General features: G+C 45.9%; 1 protein-coding gene across 1 annotated transcript; it reads right to left on the reverse strand.

Annotated features, from left to right (window-relative positions):
- Positions 1 to 3,666: 3,666 nt before the first annotated feature.
- Positions 3,667 to 9,456, reverse strand: LOC119953697 (proteinase-activated receptor 3-like). Its single transcript, XM_038778242.1, has 2 exons — positions 9,325 to 9,456; positions 3,667 to 4,911 (listed from the first exon to the last, which is right to left on the reverse strand). Exons 1-2 carry the CDS (start codon positions 9,350 to 9,352, stop codon positions 3,962 to 3,964), a joined length of 978 nt encoding a protein of 325 aa, XP_038634170.1. The 5' UTR covers positions 9,353 to 9,456; the 3' UTR covers positions 3,667 to 3,961.
- Between the last annotated feature and the right edge of the window lie 5,474 nt (positions 9,457 to 14,930).

Raw genomic sequence — 14,930 nt, forward strand, 5'->3', positions numbered from 1 at the left:
TACCATTTTGAGTACTGTTGGGGGGGGGCTAGCCTATCGGGGGAAAACAACAGCAGCCAGAACAGTGGCACCACAACTGGCTCTGCTGCTCAGCAGGGGAGGGCAAAGTGCAAGAGAGCAATAGTTACAGGGGATTCTATAGTAAGGAGTACAGATAGATGCTTCTGTGGACAGGAAAGAGACTCCAGGATGGTACATTGCTTCCCTGGTGCCAGGGTCAAGGATGTCTCTGAACGAACACAGGACATCCTGAAGGGGGAGGGTGAACAGCCAGAGGTCGTAGTACACATAGGTAGTAACGTCATAGGCAGGAAGAATGATGAGGTCCTGCAGAAGGAGTTCAGGGAGTTAGGCAATAAAAAGCAGGACCTCTAGGGTTGTAATCTCAGGATTACTCCCTGTGCCACGTGCCAGGGAGGCTAGAAATAGGAAGATAGAGCATCTAAATATGTGGCTAAACTGGTGGTGGAGAGGGCTTTCAGATTTCTGGACAACTGGGATCTCTTCTGGGGCAGGTGTGACCTGTACAAGAAGGGTGGGTTGCATCTAAACTGGAGAGGCATAAATATCCTGGCTGGGAGGTTTTCTAGAGTCACTCAGGAGGATTTAAACTAGTATGGCAGGGGGGTGGGAACCAGATTGTTTGCTTGGAAGGTGTAATAAGTGAAAGGGAAATAGAGAACAAAAATAAGAGAACATCACCATGTCTGCTCAAACGCAGTGATTTGAAGTGTATCTGTTTCAAGACCAGAAGTATAGCGGGTAAGGCAGATGAACTTAGAGCATTTATTAGTTCTTGGAATTATGATGTTGTGGCTATCACAGAAACGTGGTTAAAGGAAGGGCATGATTGGCAGTTGAATGTTGGAGGATATATGCTTCAGGACAGATAGAGGGGAATGTAAAAGGGGTGGGGGAGTAGCATTACTGGTTAAGGAGAATATTATAGCCATACTGCGGGAGGACACCTCGGAGGGCTCATACACTGAGGCAATCTGGGTAGAGCTCAGGAACAGGAAGGGGGCAATCTCAATGTTGGGGGGTTTATTATAGGCCCCCCAACTGCCAGCGAGAGATAGAGGAGCAAATAGATAGAGAGATTTTGGATAGGTGCAAAAGTAACAGGGTAGTTGTGGTAGGGGATTTTAATTTCCCCTATATTGACTGGGACTCACTTAGTGCTCGGGGTTTGGATGGGGCAGAGTTTGTAAGGTGTATTCAGGAAGGCTTCTTGATGCAATATGTAGATAATCCAACTCGGGAAGGGGCAGTACTGGATCTGGTATTGGGGAATGAGCCTGGACAGGTGGTTGAGGTTCCAGTTGGGGAACATTTTGGGAGTAGTGACCACAACTCCGTAAGTTTTAGGGTACGTTTGGATAGGGATGAGGGTAACCCTCGCGTTAAGGTGCTAAACTTACATTAGAAAGGAATTGAAGAATTTGGATTGGGTGCGGCTGTTGGATGGTAAATCAACATCGGACATGTGGGAGTCTTTCAAGCGACAGTTGATGAGGATTCAGGAAAGTCATGTTCCTGAGAGAACGAAGGATAAGTACGAGAAGTTTAGGGAGCCTTGGATAACGAGGGTTATTGTAAACCTCGTCAAAAAGAAAAAAGAGACTTTTGTACGGTCTAGAAGGGAGATAAGGCGAAACCCTTGAGGAGTATAAAAAAAGTAGGGAGGTACTTAAGCGGGAAATTAGGAGAGCTAGGAGGGGTCATGAAAAGTTCTTGGCAAGTAGGATTAAGGTGAATCCCAAAGCTTTTTATTCACATGTAAAAAGCAAGAGGGTGGCCAGGGAATGGATTGGACCACTTAAGGACAGTGGGGGTGATCTATGTGTTGAGCCAGAGGAACTGGACGAGGTACTAAATGAGTACTGTGCATCGGTGTTCACCAAAGAAAGGGACTTTGTGGAAGATGATTCTTGGGTAGGGTGTGTGCACAGTGTGGATCATGTTAACATTGGAAAATAGGAGGTATTGAGTCTTTTAAAAGATATTAAGGGTGATAAGTCTCCTGGGCCGGATGGGATCTACCCCAGAATACTGAGGGAAGCAAGGGAAGAAATTTGCTGGGGCCTTGACTGACATCTTTGTATCCTCATTGGCTACAGGTGAGATCCCAGATGACTGGAGAATAGCTAATGTGGTCCGGTGTTTAAGAAAGGTAGCAGGGATAATCCTGGAAACTATAGGCCGGTGAGCCACATGTCAGTAGGAGGTAAATTATTGGAGAGAATTCTCAGGGACTGGATTTATACCCATTTGGAAACAACTGGACTTATTCGCGATAGCATGGTTTTGTAAAGGGGAGGTTGTGCCTCACTAACTTGATCGAGTTTTTTGAGGAGGTGACAAAGATGATTAATGAGGGGAGGGCGGTGGATATTGTCTACATGGACTTCAGTAAAGCCTTTGACAAGGTGCCTCATGGCAGACTGGTATAAAAGGTGAAGTCACACGGGATCAGAGGTGAGGTGGTAAGATAGATACAGAACTAGTTTGGTAACAGAAGGCAAAGGGTAGCAGTAGAAGGCTGTTTTTCGGAGGGTTGTTACTAGTGGTGTTCTACAGGGATCTGTGCTTGGGCCTCTGCTGTTTGTACTGTACATAAACGATTTGGAGGAAAAAGTAGCCGGTATGATTAGTAAGTTCGTGGCTGACACTTAGGTTGGTGGAGTGGCAGATGGTGTTTCGGATTGTCAAAGGATACAGCAGGACATAGATAGGTTGGAGACTTGGACAGAGAAATGGTAAATGGAGTTTAATCCGGACAAATATGCGGTAATGCATTTTGGTAGGTCTAACATAGAGGAGAAATATACTGTAAATGGCAAAACTCTTAGGAATATAGAAAGTCAGAGCGATCTGGGCGTGCTGGTCCACAGATCTTTGAAGGTGGCAACACAAGCGGACAAGGCAGTCAACAAAATATACGGAATGCTTGCCTTCATTGGACAGGGAATCGAGTATAAAAACTGACAAGTCATGCTGTAGTTGTATAGAAACTCGGGAAGGCCGCACTTGGAATATTGCGCACAATTCTGGTCACCACACTACCAGGATGTGGAGGCTTTGGAGAGGGTGTAGAGGAGGTTTACCAGGATGTTGCCTGGTCTGGAGCGTGTTAGCTATGTGGAAAGGCTAAATGGACTCGGACTGTTTTCATTAGAAAGACGGAGGTTGAGGGGTGACCTGATAGAGGTCTACAAGATTATGAGGGGCATGGATAGAGTGGATGGCCAGGAACTCTTTCCCAGGGTGGAGTGGTCAGTCACCAGGGGGCATAGGTTTGGGGCAAAGTTTAGAGGAGATGTGCAAGACAGGTTTTTTACGCAGAGGGTGGTGAGTGCCTGGAATGCGTTGCCAGGGGAGGCTGTGGAAGCAGATACATTAACGGCGTTCAAAAGGCATCTTGACAAACACATGGATAGGATGGGTATAGAGGGATACGGCACAATGAAGTGCTGAGGGTTTTGGCAAAGGTTGGTATCATGTCTGGTACAGGCTTGGAGGGTCGAAGGGCATGTTTCTGGGCTGTATTGGACTTTGTTCTTTGTTCTACCCAACTGGGAATTCTCCAGCCTCGAGCAGAAGCTTCCTGTGAATCCTGATGGCGGTCGTATGTTGGTCATGTGGTTATCTTATCTCAAGCAATTCTGGTCTGATTCAAACGGCTTTATTGACATGATATACAAGATAAGGTTACAGAATAGGTACATCTCCCATGAATACAGACGATTCCATTTACTCCACAGGGCCTCGAGCACATGACCGCTGATGTCACCATTACATCATGATGCACATCACTAATTCATTACCATAACTGTTAACCCCTCATACTACAGTGTGGGGGTTGGTATTCCCAGTCCAATTTTGGCATAATTTATGGTTCCCACCTTGTGCTTCTGTGCATATCAGAAAGTGAGCAAACCAGGGCAAGTTCATCAAGTAATTACCAGGTGCCTACAGTCTGAAAACTGAACACCTTTCTCACTCGGTTTCTACAATCCTCAGAAATATAATAATAGAGGAAGGGGTCGAAGCAGCTGTTAAAGCTGCTGAGAGACAGTAAGAACATGTAATATTTATGGAGCCCAGGGCTCCATTGGTGTACCAGCAACACTATATTACTGGGGGTGAAACACACCAGGTATATAAAGAGTACTAAAAGAGTGATTTTTGCCGCCTTTTTGTACTTTATATCATTTACTGTTAAAGACCTGATTACAACACTGTAACAAAATATCGTGGTGAGGCTTGGAATGAGAAATCCTAATATCACAACAATTAACCAGTAATAGAAATACACAATCTGTTTATCCTCGAGGTACACATCATGACAGGTGGTGATGTTTAGATCTCGGATCTCATATGACTGCTGAACTGAAAGAAAAGGCAAAACAAAGAGAACAACTGTGACCCAAATGGCAGCACAAACACCAAAGACAGATCTATTGTCCCTGAAGCGCTTGGAGAGGAATGGGTGGACCAGAGCGAAGTATCTGTCGATGCTGATGAAGGTGAGCAGCAGGATGGAGCAGTACATGTTCCCGTAGAAGAAGGCGGTCATCGCCCGACAGAGACCCTCGCCAAAGAGCCAGTCGTTGCCCAGGAGGTGGTAGGAGATCTTGAACGGCAGCACCAGGATCAGCAGAAGGTCGGCGGTGGCCAGGTTGATCAGGAAGATGGTGGAAGGCTTCTTGCTTTTTGCAGCCATTATCCAAAGGGCCAGAGCATTTGCTGGGAGCCCGATGACAAACACAAGGATGTAAAAGGCCGGGATCAACGTTGTGGTGAAGGGATTGATCAGTTGAGGTCTGTTCTGGTCATTTATTATAACTGCGGACAAACCTGGAGCCTTCTCTCCAAGGACTCCTCCCGCCCACGGCTCATCACTTTCACCTAAAAATGTGAAGCAGACTGGTTGTTCTGTAAGTAGTTAATTAGATAGATAACATAGACTGGTCTGAGCTCCAGCAGAGCTGACTCATTGTTTTACAGAGAGTATGAAATACAGGGCTCTTTGAGTGCTGCTTGTCTGCACTGAGTGCTGTTTAGGCACAGCGTGTGAAGCCGGGAGTTTGGTGAGTGAGCGAATTTGATAGAAAGTTAAGTATAAATGAATTAAGAAAGATAACTCTAATGAACACAATAAAGATGGCAGGACAGGTGATGTTTCATCCTTGCAACATTTGGGAGCTCCTGAATTCCACTGCACTCCTTGGCAAACACATTGATAGTAAATATCTGCACCTTGAGAACCTTCTGCTCAGAGTTGATGAGATGGAGACTGAGCAGACTGCAGAATGAATCATGGAGGAGAAGAGATACCTGTACACGCTGCTCTTGAAGGCAGTCACACGCCTTAGGGTTAGGATCATCTGATTTGGTCAGTGGTCAGGGACAGATGGGCGTGATTGTGAGTCAGATAAGTGAGGGGATCAAGAAAGTGGGGGTGGAGGAGCCTCAGTCCTTGCAACTGAACAACATGGACAAGAGTGAGGGCTACAGTATGGATAGGCCATCATTGGGCAGGATGGTATTCAAGTGGGAATAGTTGGAAGGAATGTAGTGGTGGCAAGGTTATAGCGTAGTCTAGAAAGTAGACACAGTTCTCCGTGGCAGTGGGTGAGAATCCTGAATGCTGTGTTGCCTGCCCAGAGCTAGGGCTTGAGACATTGGAACCTACAGGTGGGAAGAAGAGAATCCCATCATCGTGGTCCATGGGGGCACCAACAACATAGACAAGACTAAGAAAGAGGTTCCTCATCGAGAATATGAGGAGCTAGGCACTAAATTAAAAAGGAGACCCTCAAAGGATTATTATTGAGCCACGTCCAAATTGACATATGGTAGATATGTTTGGAGAAATTAATGCGTGGCTCAAAGGCTGGTATGGGGGTTGTGGGAAACTGGCACCAGTACTGGGAAAAATGGGAGCTATACTGTTGGGATGGACTTCACCTGAACTGTGCAGGGTGCCAGTGTTCGAGAAAATCACATTACGAGGGAAATGCAGAGGGTTTTAAACTGGATAGTGGAGGGAAGGAATCATGTAGAGGAAGATTAGGTAAATGCAAGGGAAATGACAAGGCAATAGATGAAGCTAATGGACGTTAATGATAATCAACATATGGCAGGAAGCGTCAGTAATTGCCAACTTCAGAGTGCGCCAGCAGATAGGGTCAGAGTTTACAAAAATAGTAAAGAAGCTGAATTCTGTATCCAAATATCCGCAGTATTTACAGCAAAACAGATGAATCGGCAGCTCAAATAGAAATCCACGTGTATGGGCTGATAGCCATACGAAATCCTGGCTACAGGGAAACCAAAGCTGCGACTTTAATATCCAAGGGTTTGTGACATTCAGGTAAGTCGTGAGGCTGGGAAAAAGTGGTAGGTCAGCTCTGTTAATTAAAGAGGTCATTAGTGCTGTATTGACAGGTGACCTTGGCTTTAAAGATGAAGATGAAGAATCAGTTTGGGTGGAATTGAGAAACAGCACGGAGCAGAAACATTAATGGGATTTGTTCCAACCACCGAACAACTGTGACGATGTACATCACAGTATAAATCAGGGAATGAGAGGTGTGTCTAACAAGGGTGATACAGTGACCATGGGGTTTTCAATCTACATATAGTCTGAGTATCCTAAGTAGTCCTAACCTTTAGTGGCGAATAAATCCCTGGAATGTTTGCAAGATGTTTTTTAAGGACAGAATGATGAAGGACCAACTAGGAAGCAGTGGTTAGCACTGTTGCTTCACAGAGCCAGGGTCCCAGGTTTGATTCCTGACTTTGGTCACTGTCTGTGTGGAGTCTGCACATTCTCCCTGTGTCTGCATGGGTCTCCTCCAGGTGCTCCGGTTTCCTCCCACAAGTCCTGAAAGATGTGCTGTTTGGTAATTTGGACATTCTGAATTATCCCTCTGTGTACCCAAACAGGCGCCAGAGTGTTTCAACTAGGGGCTTTTCACAGTAACTTCATTGCAGTGTTAATGTAAGCCTACTTGTGACAATAAAGATTATTATTAATGATTTTAAAATGTGGTATTTTAAATTTAGCACTGTCCAATGAAAAATGGCTAATTAATAGTGCCTTGAGGAAAGAGTGATCATAACATGCTAAATTTTACATTAACTTTGTGTTTCAATCAGAGACTAGGGTCTTAAACCTAAACAAAGAAAACCATGAGGAGTTGAGAGGCAAATTGGCTGTGGTAAGTTGGGAAACTGTTAAATGGTATGATGGTAGACAGGCATTGGCGAATACTTAAAGAACTAATACATAGTTAGCAACAAAGTTATACTCCTTGAGTGCGCAAAACCTCATAGGGTAAGTGTTCAAACTGTGACTAGGAAGGAAACCAAGGATTGCATTGGATCAAAGGAAGAGTCGTAAATAGTAACAAAAGATGGGATGCCTGGGAATAAGGAGCATTTTAAAATTCTTTAAAGTTCAGGAAAAAGATTAAGAAAGGGGAAATAGAATATGAGAGTAAACTTGCAAGAGACATAAAAATGAGTTGTGAAAGCTTCTATAGGTAAAAAGGAAAAGATGAGCAAAAACAAATGTGAGCCTATTACTTCTCCCGGAGTCGACAGAATTTATAATGGGGAATAAGGAAATGGGGAACAAGGAACTAAACAAATACTTTATGCCCCAGTACAGTCAGAGTATACTCATCTCAATCTGTGGAACTCCCTGCCCAGTGAAGCAGTTGAGGCTACCTCGTTAAATGTTTTTAAGACAAAGGAAGATAAGAGTTTTAAACAGTAAAGGAATTAAAGCTTACGGTGAGAGGGCGGATAAGTGGAGCTGAGTCCACAAAAAGATCAGCCATGATCTTATTGAATGGCGGAGCAGGCTCGAGGGGCCAGATGGCCTACTCCTGTTCCTAGTTCTTATGTTCTTTTTTGTTCATCAATCTTTCACTGGATGTGGGCATCGTTGGTAAGACCAGCATTTGTTAGCCCATTCCTAATTGCCTGTGAATTGATTGGAGTGCGAGGCCATTTCAGAGGGGCAGTTAAGAGTCAACTACGTTGCTGTGGGTCTGGTCACAGACTGGGTAAGGACGGCAGATTTCTATCCCGAAAGACTATTAGTGAACAAGATTGTTTTTTGCAACAATACAGATTAATTAATTGAACCTAAATTTCACCAGCTGCCCTGGTGGGATTTGAACCTGTATCCCCAGAGCATTAGCTCTGGATAAGAGGCCCGTGGCCCAGTGACATTACCACTCTGCCAACGTATCCCCACAGAATTGAAATTCAAAACACTCTACTCACCTACACAAGCAGAGGCTCAGAAATGCTCAAGAAGCTCAACCACATCCAGGATATTGCCAAATGTTTAGTTAATGCTGAGTTTGGGTTCCGCCAGGGTCACTCAGTTCCTGACCTCATTACAGCTTTGGTACAAACATGGACAAAAGAGCTGAACCCAAGAGGTGAGGTGACAGTGACTGCCCTTAACATCAAGGCAGCATTTGACCGAGCGTGGCATCAAGGACCCCTCGCAAAACTGGAGTCAACGGGGGTCAGGAGGGAAACTCTCCGCTGGCTGGAGTCATACCGGGTGCAAGGGAAGATGGTCAATCACCTCAGCCCCAGAATATTGTTGCGGGAATACTGTCTCCAAGAGGAACAGCAGCGACACCCCAAGGCTCCTTCAGCAGCAGCTTCCAAATCCCTGACCTCTACCATCTGGAAGGATAAAGGTAGCACATACATGGGAATCTCTGCTCTTTACATCGCACACTTTCCCAATTTGGAACTCCGTCACCGCTCCTTCGCAGTCACTGTGGTAAAATCCTGGAGCACCCTGCCTAACTGCACTGTGGGTGAACCTCCATCACATGGCCTGCAGCGGTTCAAGAACGAGGCTCACCACCACCTTCATAAGGGAAGCTCAGGGTGGGCAATAAAATGCCCGCCTTGTCAGTGATGTCCCCACCCTGAGAACTGGAAAGGGAAGTTACCCCATCATCAATAATTTCAGAAAAACTCACTGCCCGGGAAATTCCTTTGCTCTCCAATCATTCCAGAGCACTCACTATGCTGGAGGCTGCACGCACTAAAGCCTGGGTTGACTCTAAGCTCATTTCACTTGAGACATTGCAGCAAATGAAGGAACTTATCATGTCGCAAACAACTGCATTCGCGATGAGAAGATATGGGTTTTCTAACACATGGCCCGGCCCATTGCTCTTTTCCTGTTCGACACAGCAAGCTGATATTCCATAGCCAAATAGACAAATACAATCTCTGTTAAAGCCGCTGGAGGACAGAATTACTCAGGAAACCTACCGGAATCGAATATGGGAGAATTATACATTGCAAAACGGCAGGTTGGAACTTGCTGGCGAGAGAGAAGTCTTGTGTCACCATTACTCCTGCTATTGAACCAAGTAAACCTTTTGCAACAAGCGATTCTTAACAGAGATGATGCAAAGTCAGACGAACTTCCTGTAAAGGTTGTTTCATTTATAGTTCGCAAGTTTTAGAACACAGGCAAGCCAGAGCATGCAAATAAATAAATATTATGGGAAGGAAGAACAAAGGTGGAATTAAGGATAACGAGAAATAACAACGTGAGAGGAAGAGGTAGTTGGCGGGGAAAGCCACGTTGCCATTGAATCCTGGAGTTTCTACAATGCAGAACGAGGCCATTCAGCCCATCGTGTCTGCACCGACACTCCGAAAGAGTAATCTACCTAGGCCCTAGGTCCACTCCCCCGCCCTATCCCTGTTGCCCCATCTAACTTACTGATCTTTGAACATTAACAGGCAATTTAGCATGGCCAATCCACCCAACCTGCATATCTTTGGACTGTGGGAGGAAACCGGAGCACCCGGAGGAAACCCACGCAGACACGGGGAGAAAGTTCAAACTCCACACAGTCAACCAAGGCCGGAATTGAACACGGGTCCCTGGCGCTGTGAGGCAGTAGTGATAACCACTGTGCCAACGTGCCGCCCGATCACAAGTCTATCCATTGGCCAAAGTTTGGCATATAAAAGGGGTTTCGGCTGAAACTCCAAACTGGGGCAGCACAGTGGCAGAGTGGTTAGCACTGAAGCCTCACAGCACCATGGAGCCTGCAGGTAGCTGAGTTCTTTGCCCTTAGCTAGCTGGAACCTCTCCGTCAGTTCGTCCAGTGTTGTGACCCTGCCGTCACTATATAGGTCCCTGACTGTCAGTGTCCCCCCCGACCTGTCTCCACCTTTTACAGGTGGCGTCAGTGAGCGCTGGCACAAACCTATGCTTATTGCAGATGGGGGCTTTGTCGGACATTTCCATCAGGCCGAATTGCTGCCGTAGTTGGTTCCAGGTCTTGAGGGTGGCTACCAGCACTGAGCTGCTGGAGTGTTTTTTGGGTGGGGATGGGAGTGCCGCCGTGGAGACGGCCCGGATCAAGGCCCCCCCTGCAGGAGGCCTGCTCTACGCGCACACACTCGGCTTCTGGCTCCTTAATCCATCCCCTTACTCATTCTGCTGTCACCCCCTCGGGGTAATATTGTAAGTTTGGGAGGACTTCCCCTACCAGCCTCCCCGAACAGGCGCTGGAATGTGGCGACTAGGGGCTTTTCACAGTAACTTCATTTGAAGCCTACTCGTGACAATAAGCAATTTAAATTTCATTTCATTTTTCACTAACTCTCCCATGGACTTTGTTTTCTGTAGGACCTACTTTGGGATCCTAGCATTCTTCCCCTCCCCCCCCCCCCCACCCCCCCACCCCGCCCCATACAAATGCCACAATTAGTTTTTCCAGTGAGTTGAAAAAGGCCTTGGGGATATAGATCAGGATAGATCTAAGTGGGAAGAGGTACCTGGGCAGCACGTTCATTTTGATCGCCTGTACTCTCTGAGAGTGGGAGTGTGTTCCACCTCTGCAGGTTCTTTTTAACTTCCTCTGTCAGACTTGTCAGGTTCCACTTGTTAACCCCTGTCCAGTCGTGAGCGACTTGGGTCCCCAGGTAGCGGAATTTGTTTAAACGGCACTGCCCCTCCCCCTTGCGTGTTCACCGGGAAGATCTCTCTTTTGCTGGACAGAGACAATTCTGAAGGTATGGTGTGGCAGAGGGAGAACAGACTCTCGGATAACTGAGCAACATAGAGGGTGGTGGGTGCCTGGAACGCTTTGCCAGCGGAGATGGTAGAGGCGGGCATGATAGCATCATTTAAGATGCATCTAAACAGGTATATGAACGGGCGGGGAACAGAGGGAAGTAGATCCTTGGAAAATAGGCGACAGGTTTAGATAAAGGATCAGGATCGGCGCAGGCTGGGAGGGCCGAAGGGCCTGTTCCTGTGCTGTAATTTTCTTTGTTCTTTGTAGACCGGTCATTGAGTATCCACCAGATTATCTTTGCATCGCGATCTCCCCAAGAGTTAATATTAAATTCCTTCCCATCCCACTACATTCCTGTTACCTCTTATGTGAAATTAACAAGGTGGATTCAGATTGATATTGCCCAACTATATTGCTGGATTTTAACAAGAGTTCCAGGACTCACATTAAAATTAATTGCCCGGAGAATCCCTTTGACCTCCACTCACTCCTAATGTAAATAAATATTTTCTATTATCTCCGTGGAATACTGTGAAACAGGGATGTGTGTGTGTGCGCACGTGCGTGTTGGGGGGGGGGGGGGGGGGACGGTGGAGATTTGTGACAAAGTTAACTAATCTGAAGGCAGACTGCAAGGTTAGAAAGGGGGTTGGGGTGAAAGCAAGCATGTTGAAGTGGAGATGAGAAAAGCTAAGATGGGATGCCAGTGAGTAGCAAGAATAGAAATTTGCATTAGAAGATAAGGAATTTCAGCTGTTGTATTTCAAAGAGAAAATTTTGAACTGGCAAGGATTGTCAATGAATAAATGAGTCACCCAAAAGTAGTAACCGCAAAACCGACTTTAATTTTTTTCCTATCCTGGTAAGGAAACTTCCAAATAAATTTAAGAACAATGGGTTTAAACATGAAAGAGGAAGAAACATATTTATTGAGAGATTGGAAGCTGTATGGATGGGAGTGTCCATGATATCCTAAAGGATGTGCTATACTTTGAGAAAGCTGTGAAAGACGCACAATGAACGTCAGCCACCTTCACAGAGAAAAAAGTTTTGTTTGCAAGGTTTTTATATAAGTCTTGGATTTCCATTATCAAGTGAGAGTGAGACAACCTCTGTGAAATACTTCCCATGTTGCAACAGTGGGTGTTTTGTGATAATCTTGCTGGGATTTTTATAGGTTAAGGGCAGCATGGTAGCACATGTGGATAGCACTGTGGCTTCACAGCGCCAGGTTCCCAGGTTCGATTCCCCACTGGGTCACTGTCTGTGCAGAGTCTGCACATTCTCCCTGTGTCTGTGTGGGTTTTCTCCAGGTGCTCTGGTTTCCTCCCACAGTCCAAAGATGTGCACATTAGGTGGATTGGCCATGCTAAATTGCCCTTAGGAGGGGTTATTGGGTTACGGGGATAGGGTGGAAGTGAGGGCTTAATTGGGTCGGTGCAGACTCGATGGGCCAAATGGCCTCCTTCTGTACTGTATATTCTATGTTCTATGTTCTAAAAATCCATAGGGACTGCTGCCCGAAAAGGGGTATTTAGCTCTGAATTTAACTAAGCAGAAATATTTTTGGAAATGTCAGTAGAATTAGTTTAATTGTGTAAATGTAATCTTGTGTGTTTAAGTTTTATTTTATTTCCATTAATAATTGTTTTTATTTCATGTTTAAAATCTCTAAAAGTTGTTCTTGCAGTTCTTGCTCCTGACTTCAGAACGCAGGGGCTAAACAGCTGGCATGTAATGCAGAACTAGGCCAGCAGCGTGGGTTCAATTCCCATACCAGCCTCCCCGAACAGGCGCTGGAATGTGGCGACTAGGGGCTTTTCACAGTAACTTCACTGAAGCCTACTCGTGACAATAAGCGATTATTATTATTATTATTATATCTCGCTGTAGTAAAATACAAGCTGCAAATAGTTGTGACGGCTTGTCCAAGCTTCCCTTTGGGATTTGGGAAACCTGGCTACTACCACCGGCCATATTGTAACACTAAGGAAGTGTAAAGGGGTCATTGGTGAGATTGGAGCAGGTTTTGAGTTAGAACATAGGAAATGGGAACATAGGACTGAGGAGCAGGAGTAGGCCATTCAGCCCTTTGGCCTTGTCCGGCATTCAGTAAAATCATGACTGATGTCGTTGTCTTCTCAACTCCACTTATTCCCTTTCCTCATAACCCTTAACTCCCTTCTCTAACAAAAATCTGCCTAACTCAGCCTTATAATTAACTCAATGACTCAGACTCCACTGCTCCATGGGGGAAAAACTGCCTAAGAATAAGCACTGTCTGAGAGAGAACTATTCTCCTCATCCCTGCCTTAAAAGGAGACCCTTTATTTAACTGTGTTCCCTGGTTATAGTCTCTCCCACAAGTGGCAACATCCTCCCAGTATTCACCCTATCTAGTCCACTCAGGATCTTAGACGTTTCAGTGAGATAACCATTCATTCTTCTGAAGTCCAGTGGATACAGACCCTACCTGTTCAACCTTTCTACCCAAGATAAACTTGCCAACCCAGGTTTCAGTTGAGTGAATCCTCTCTAAACAGCTTCTCACGCAATTATATCCTTTTCCAAATAAGGAGACCGAAAGTGTACATAGTATTCCATTTGTGGCCTCGACAAGGTCCTGTACAACTGCAGCCAAACCTCACAACTTGTAGATTCCATTCCATGGAATAAATAACAACATTCCATTCGTCTTTGTATCCACTTGCTTTATTTGCGTACTAACATGTCCTGATTCGTGAGCCAGTTTCTTATTTAAAAACACACTGGTTAGAAATCTGTACTATAAGGTGGCGTCTTTGCAAAGATCTGGGTCAGACACTGCTGCGCTGCTGTACTCTGTGGTAGGAGCTGCAGGATGGTAAGGGTTGCTGGATTGTGTGGGCTGAAGCACGGCAAGGGGTGGAGCATCGTAAGGGCTACACCATGATATGGGCTGCAGGATGGTAAGTGCTGGAGCATGGTGAGAGTCCACAGCAGGGCAAAGCAGTGGTGGTGTGAGCTGTTCAGGAGAATCCACAGCAGGACAAAGCAGTGCTGGTGTGAGCTTCAGGGCCTCTAGTGACCAATGTGGTGAATGTAATTCACACTGTATTGTATTGAATGGTATTGTGCCCTTGTGGGCTCTGTCTGTGAGCCGTTGCATGGCTCTGCCCATAGGGGGAGATGAGGAGCTTGTACAGGGCTCCACCCTCGGCTCCGCCCATGGCTCCGCCCATGGCCCCTCCCACTACCGGAAGTATAAAGTGCTGCAGCCGTGTGAGCCTGCCCTCAGTTCTTCTGGTTGCAGGCAGGCACAGTTGTAAGACTATTAAAACCACAGTTTACTTCCAATAGTGTTCCGAGTGAATTGATGGTCACATCAACCAACCCATACAGAAACGTAACATTGAATGACAAAGCAAGTGAGACCGTGAGAACCAAGCAGGCTCACCTGTCGCATTAAAGGTAAGTGAAAATGTTGGGTCACGAAGTTCGGCTGGCGTGGGTCCCCAAGGTTGGCCAGTTGGTAAAAATGGGTCCCCAGAAAAAAAAGTTTGCAAAAGACAAGTCTCCAGAAGCTGCAGCTCATAACTTGAGGAGGGTGAAAGGCCACAGATACCTTCACCACTTTCTCCATGATGAACACACACTGTACAGACTTGGAGGACATCCCATGCGAGTGGCATTGAAGGTCACGGCCCCACTGAACTTTTCTGCCAGCGACTCACTCCGAGTGTTCCACTTTGAACATTTGCGGAATGTCTCAATCAGCGACACAGGAAGTTGACTGGTGCTCTTTGTCAGAAAGCTCACCATTACGCACAGTTCCGTATGGATGAAGCAAGCAAGGTT

The sequence above is a fragment of the Scyliorhinus canicula genome, chromosome 18 (genome assembly GCF_902713615.1).
Source record: "Scyliorhinus canicula chromosome 18, sScyCan1.1, whole genome shotgun sequence".
In the NCBI taxonomy this organism is placed as follows: Eukaryota; Metazoa; Chordata; class Chondrichthyes; order Carcharhiniformes; family Scyliorhinidae; genus Scyliorhinus; species Scyliorhinus canicula.

What these genes read in the sequence shown, in the direction of transcription:
- LOC119953697 (XM_038778242.1), bottom strand. Translation starts at nt 9,352, where the DNA reads ATGTATAATTCTCCCATATTCGATTCCG. An exon ending in TTCTCCCATATTCGATTCCG is followed by an intron (nt 4,912 to 9,324) that starts GTAGGTTTCCTG and finishes TCACATTTTTAG; the next exon opens with GTGAAAGTGATGAGCCGTGG.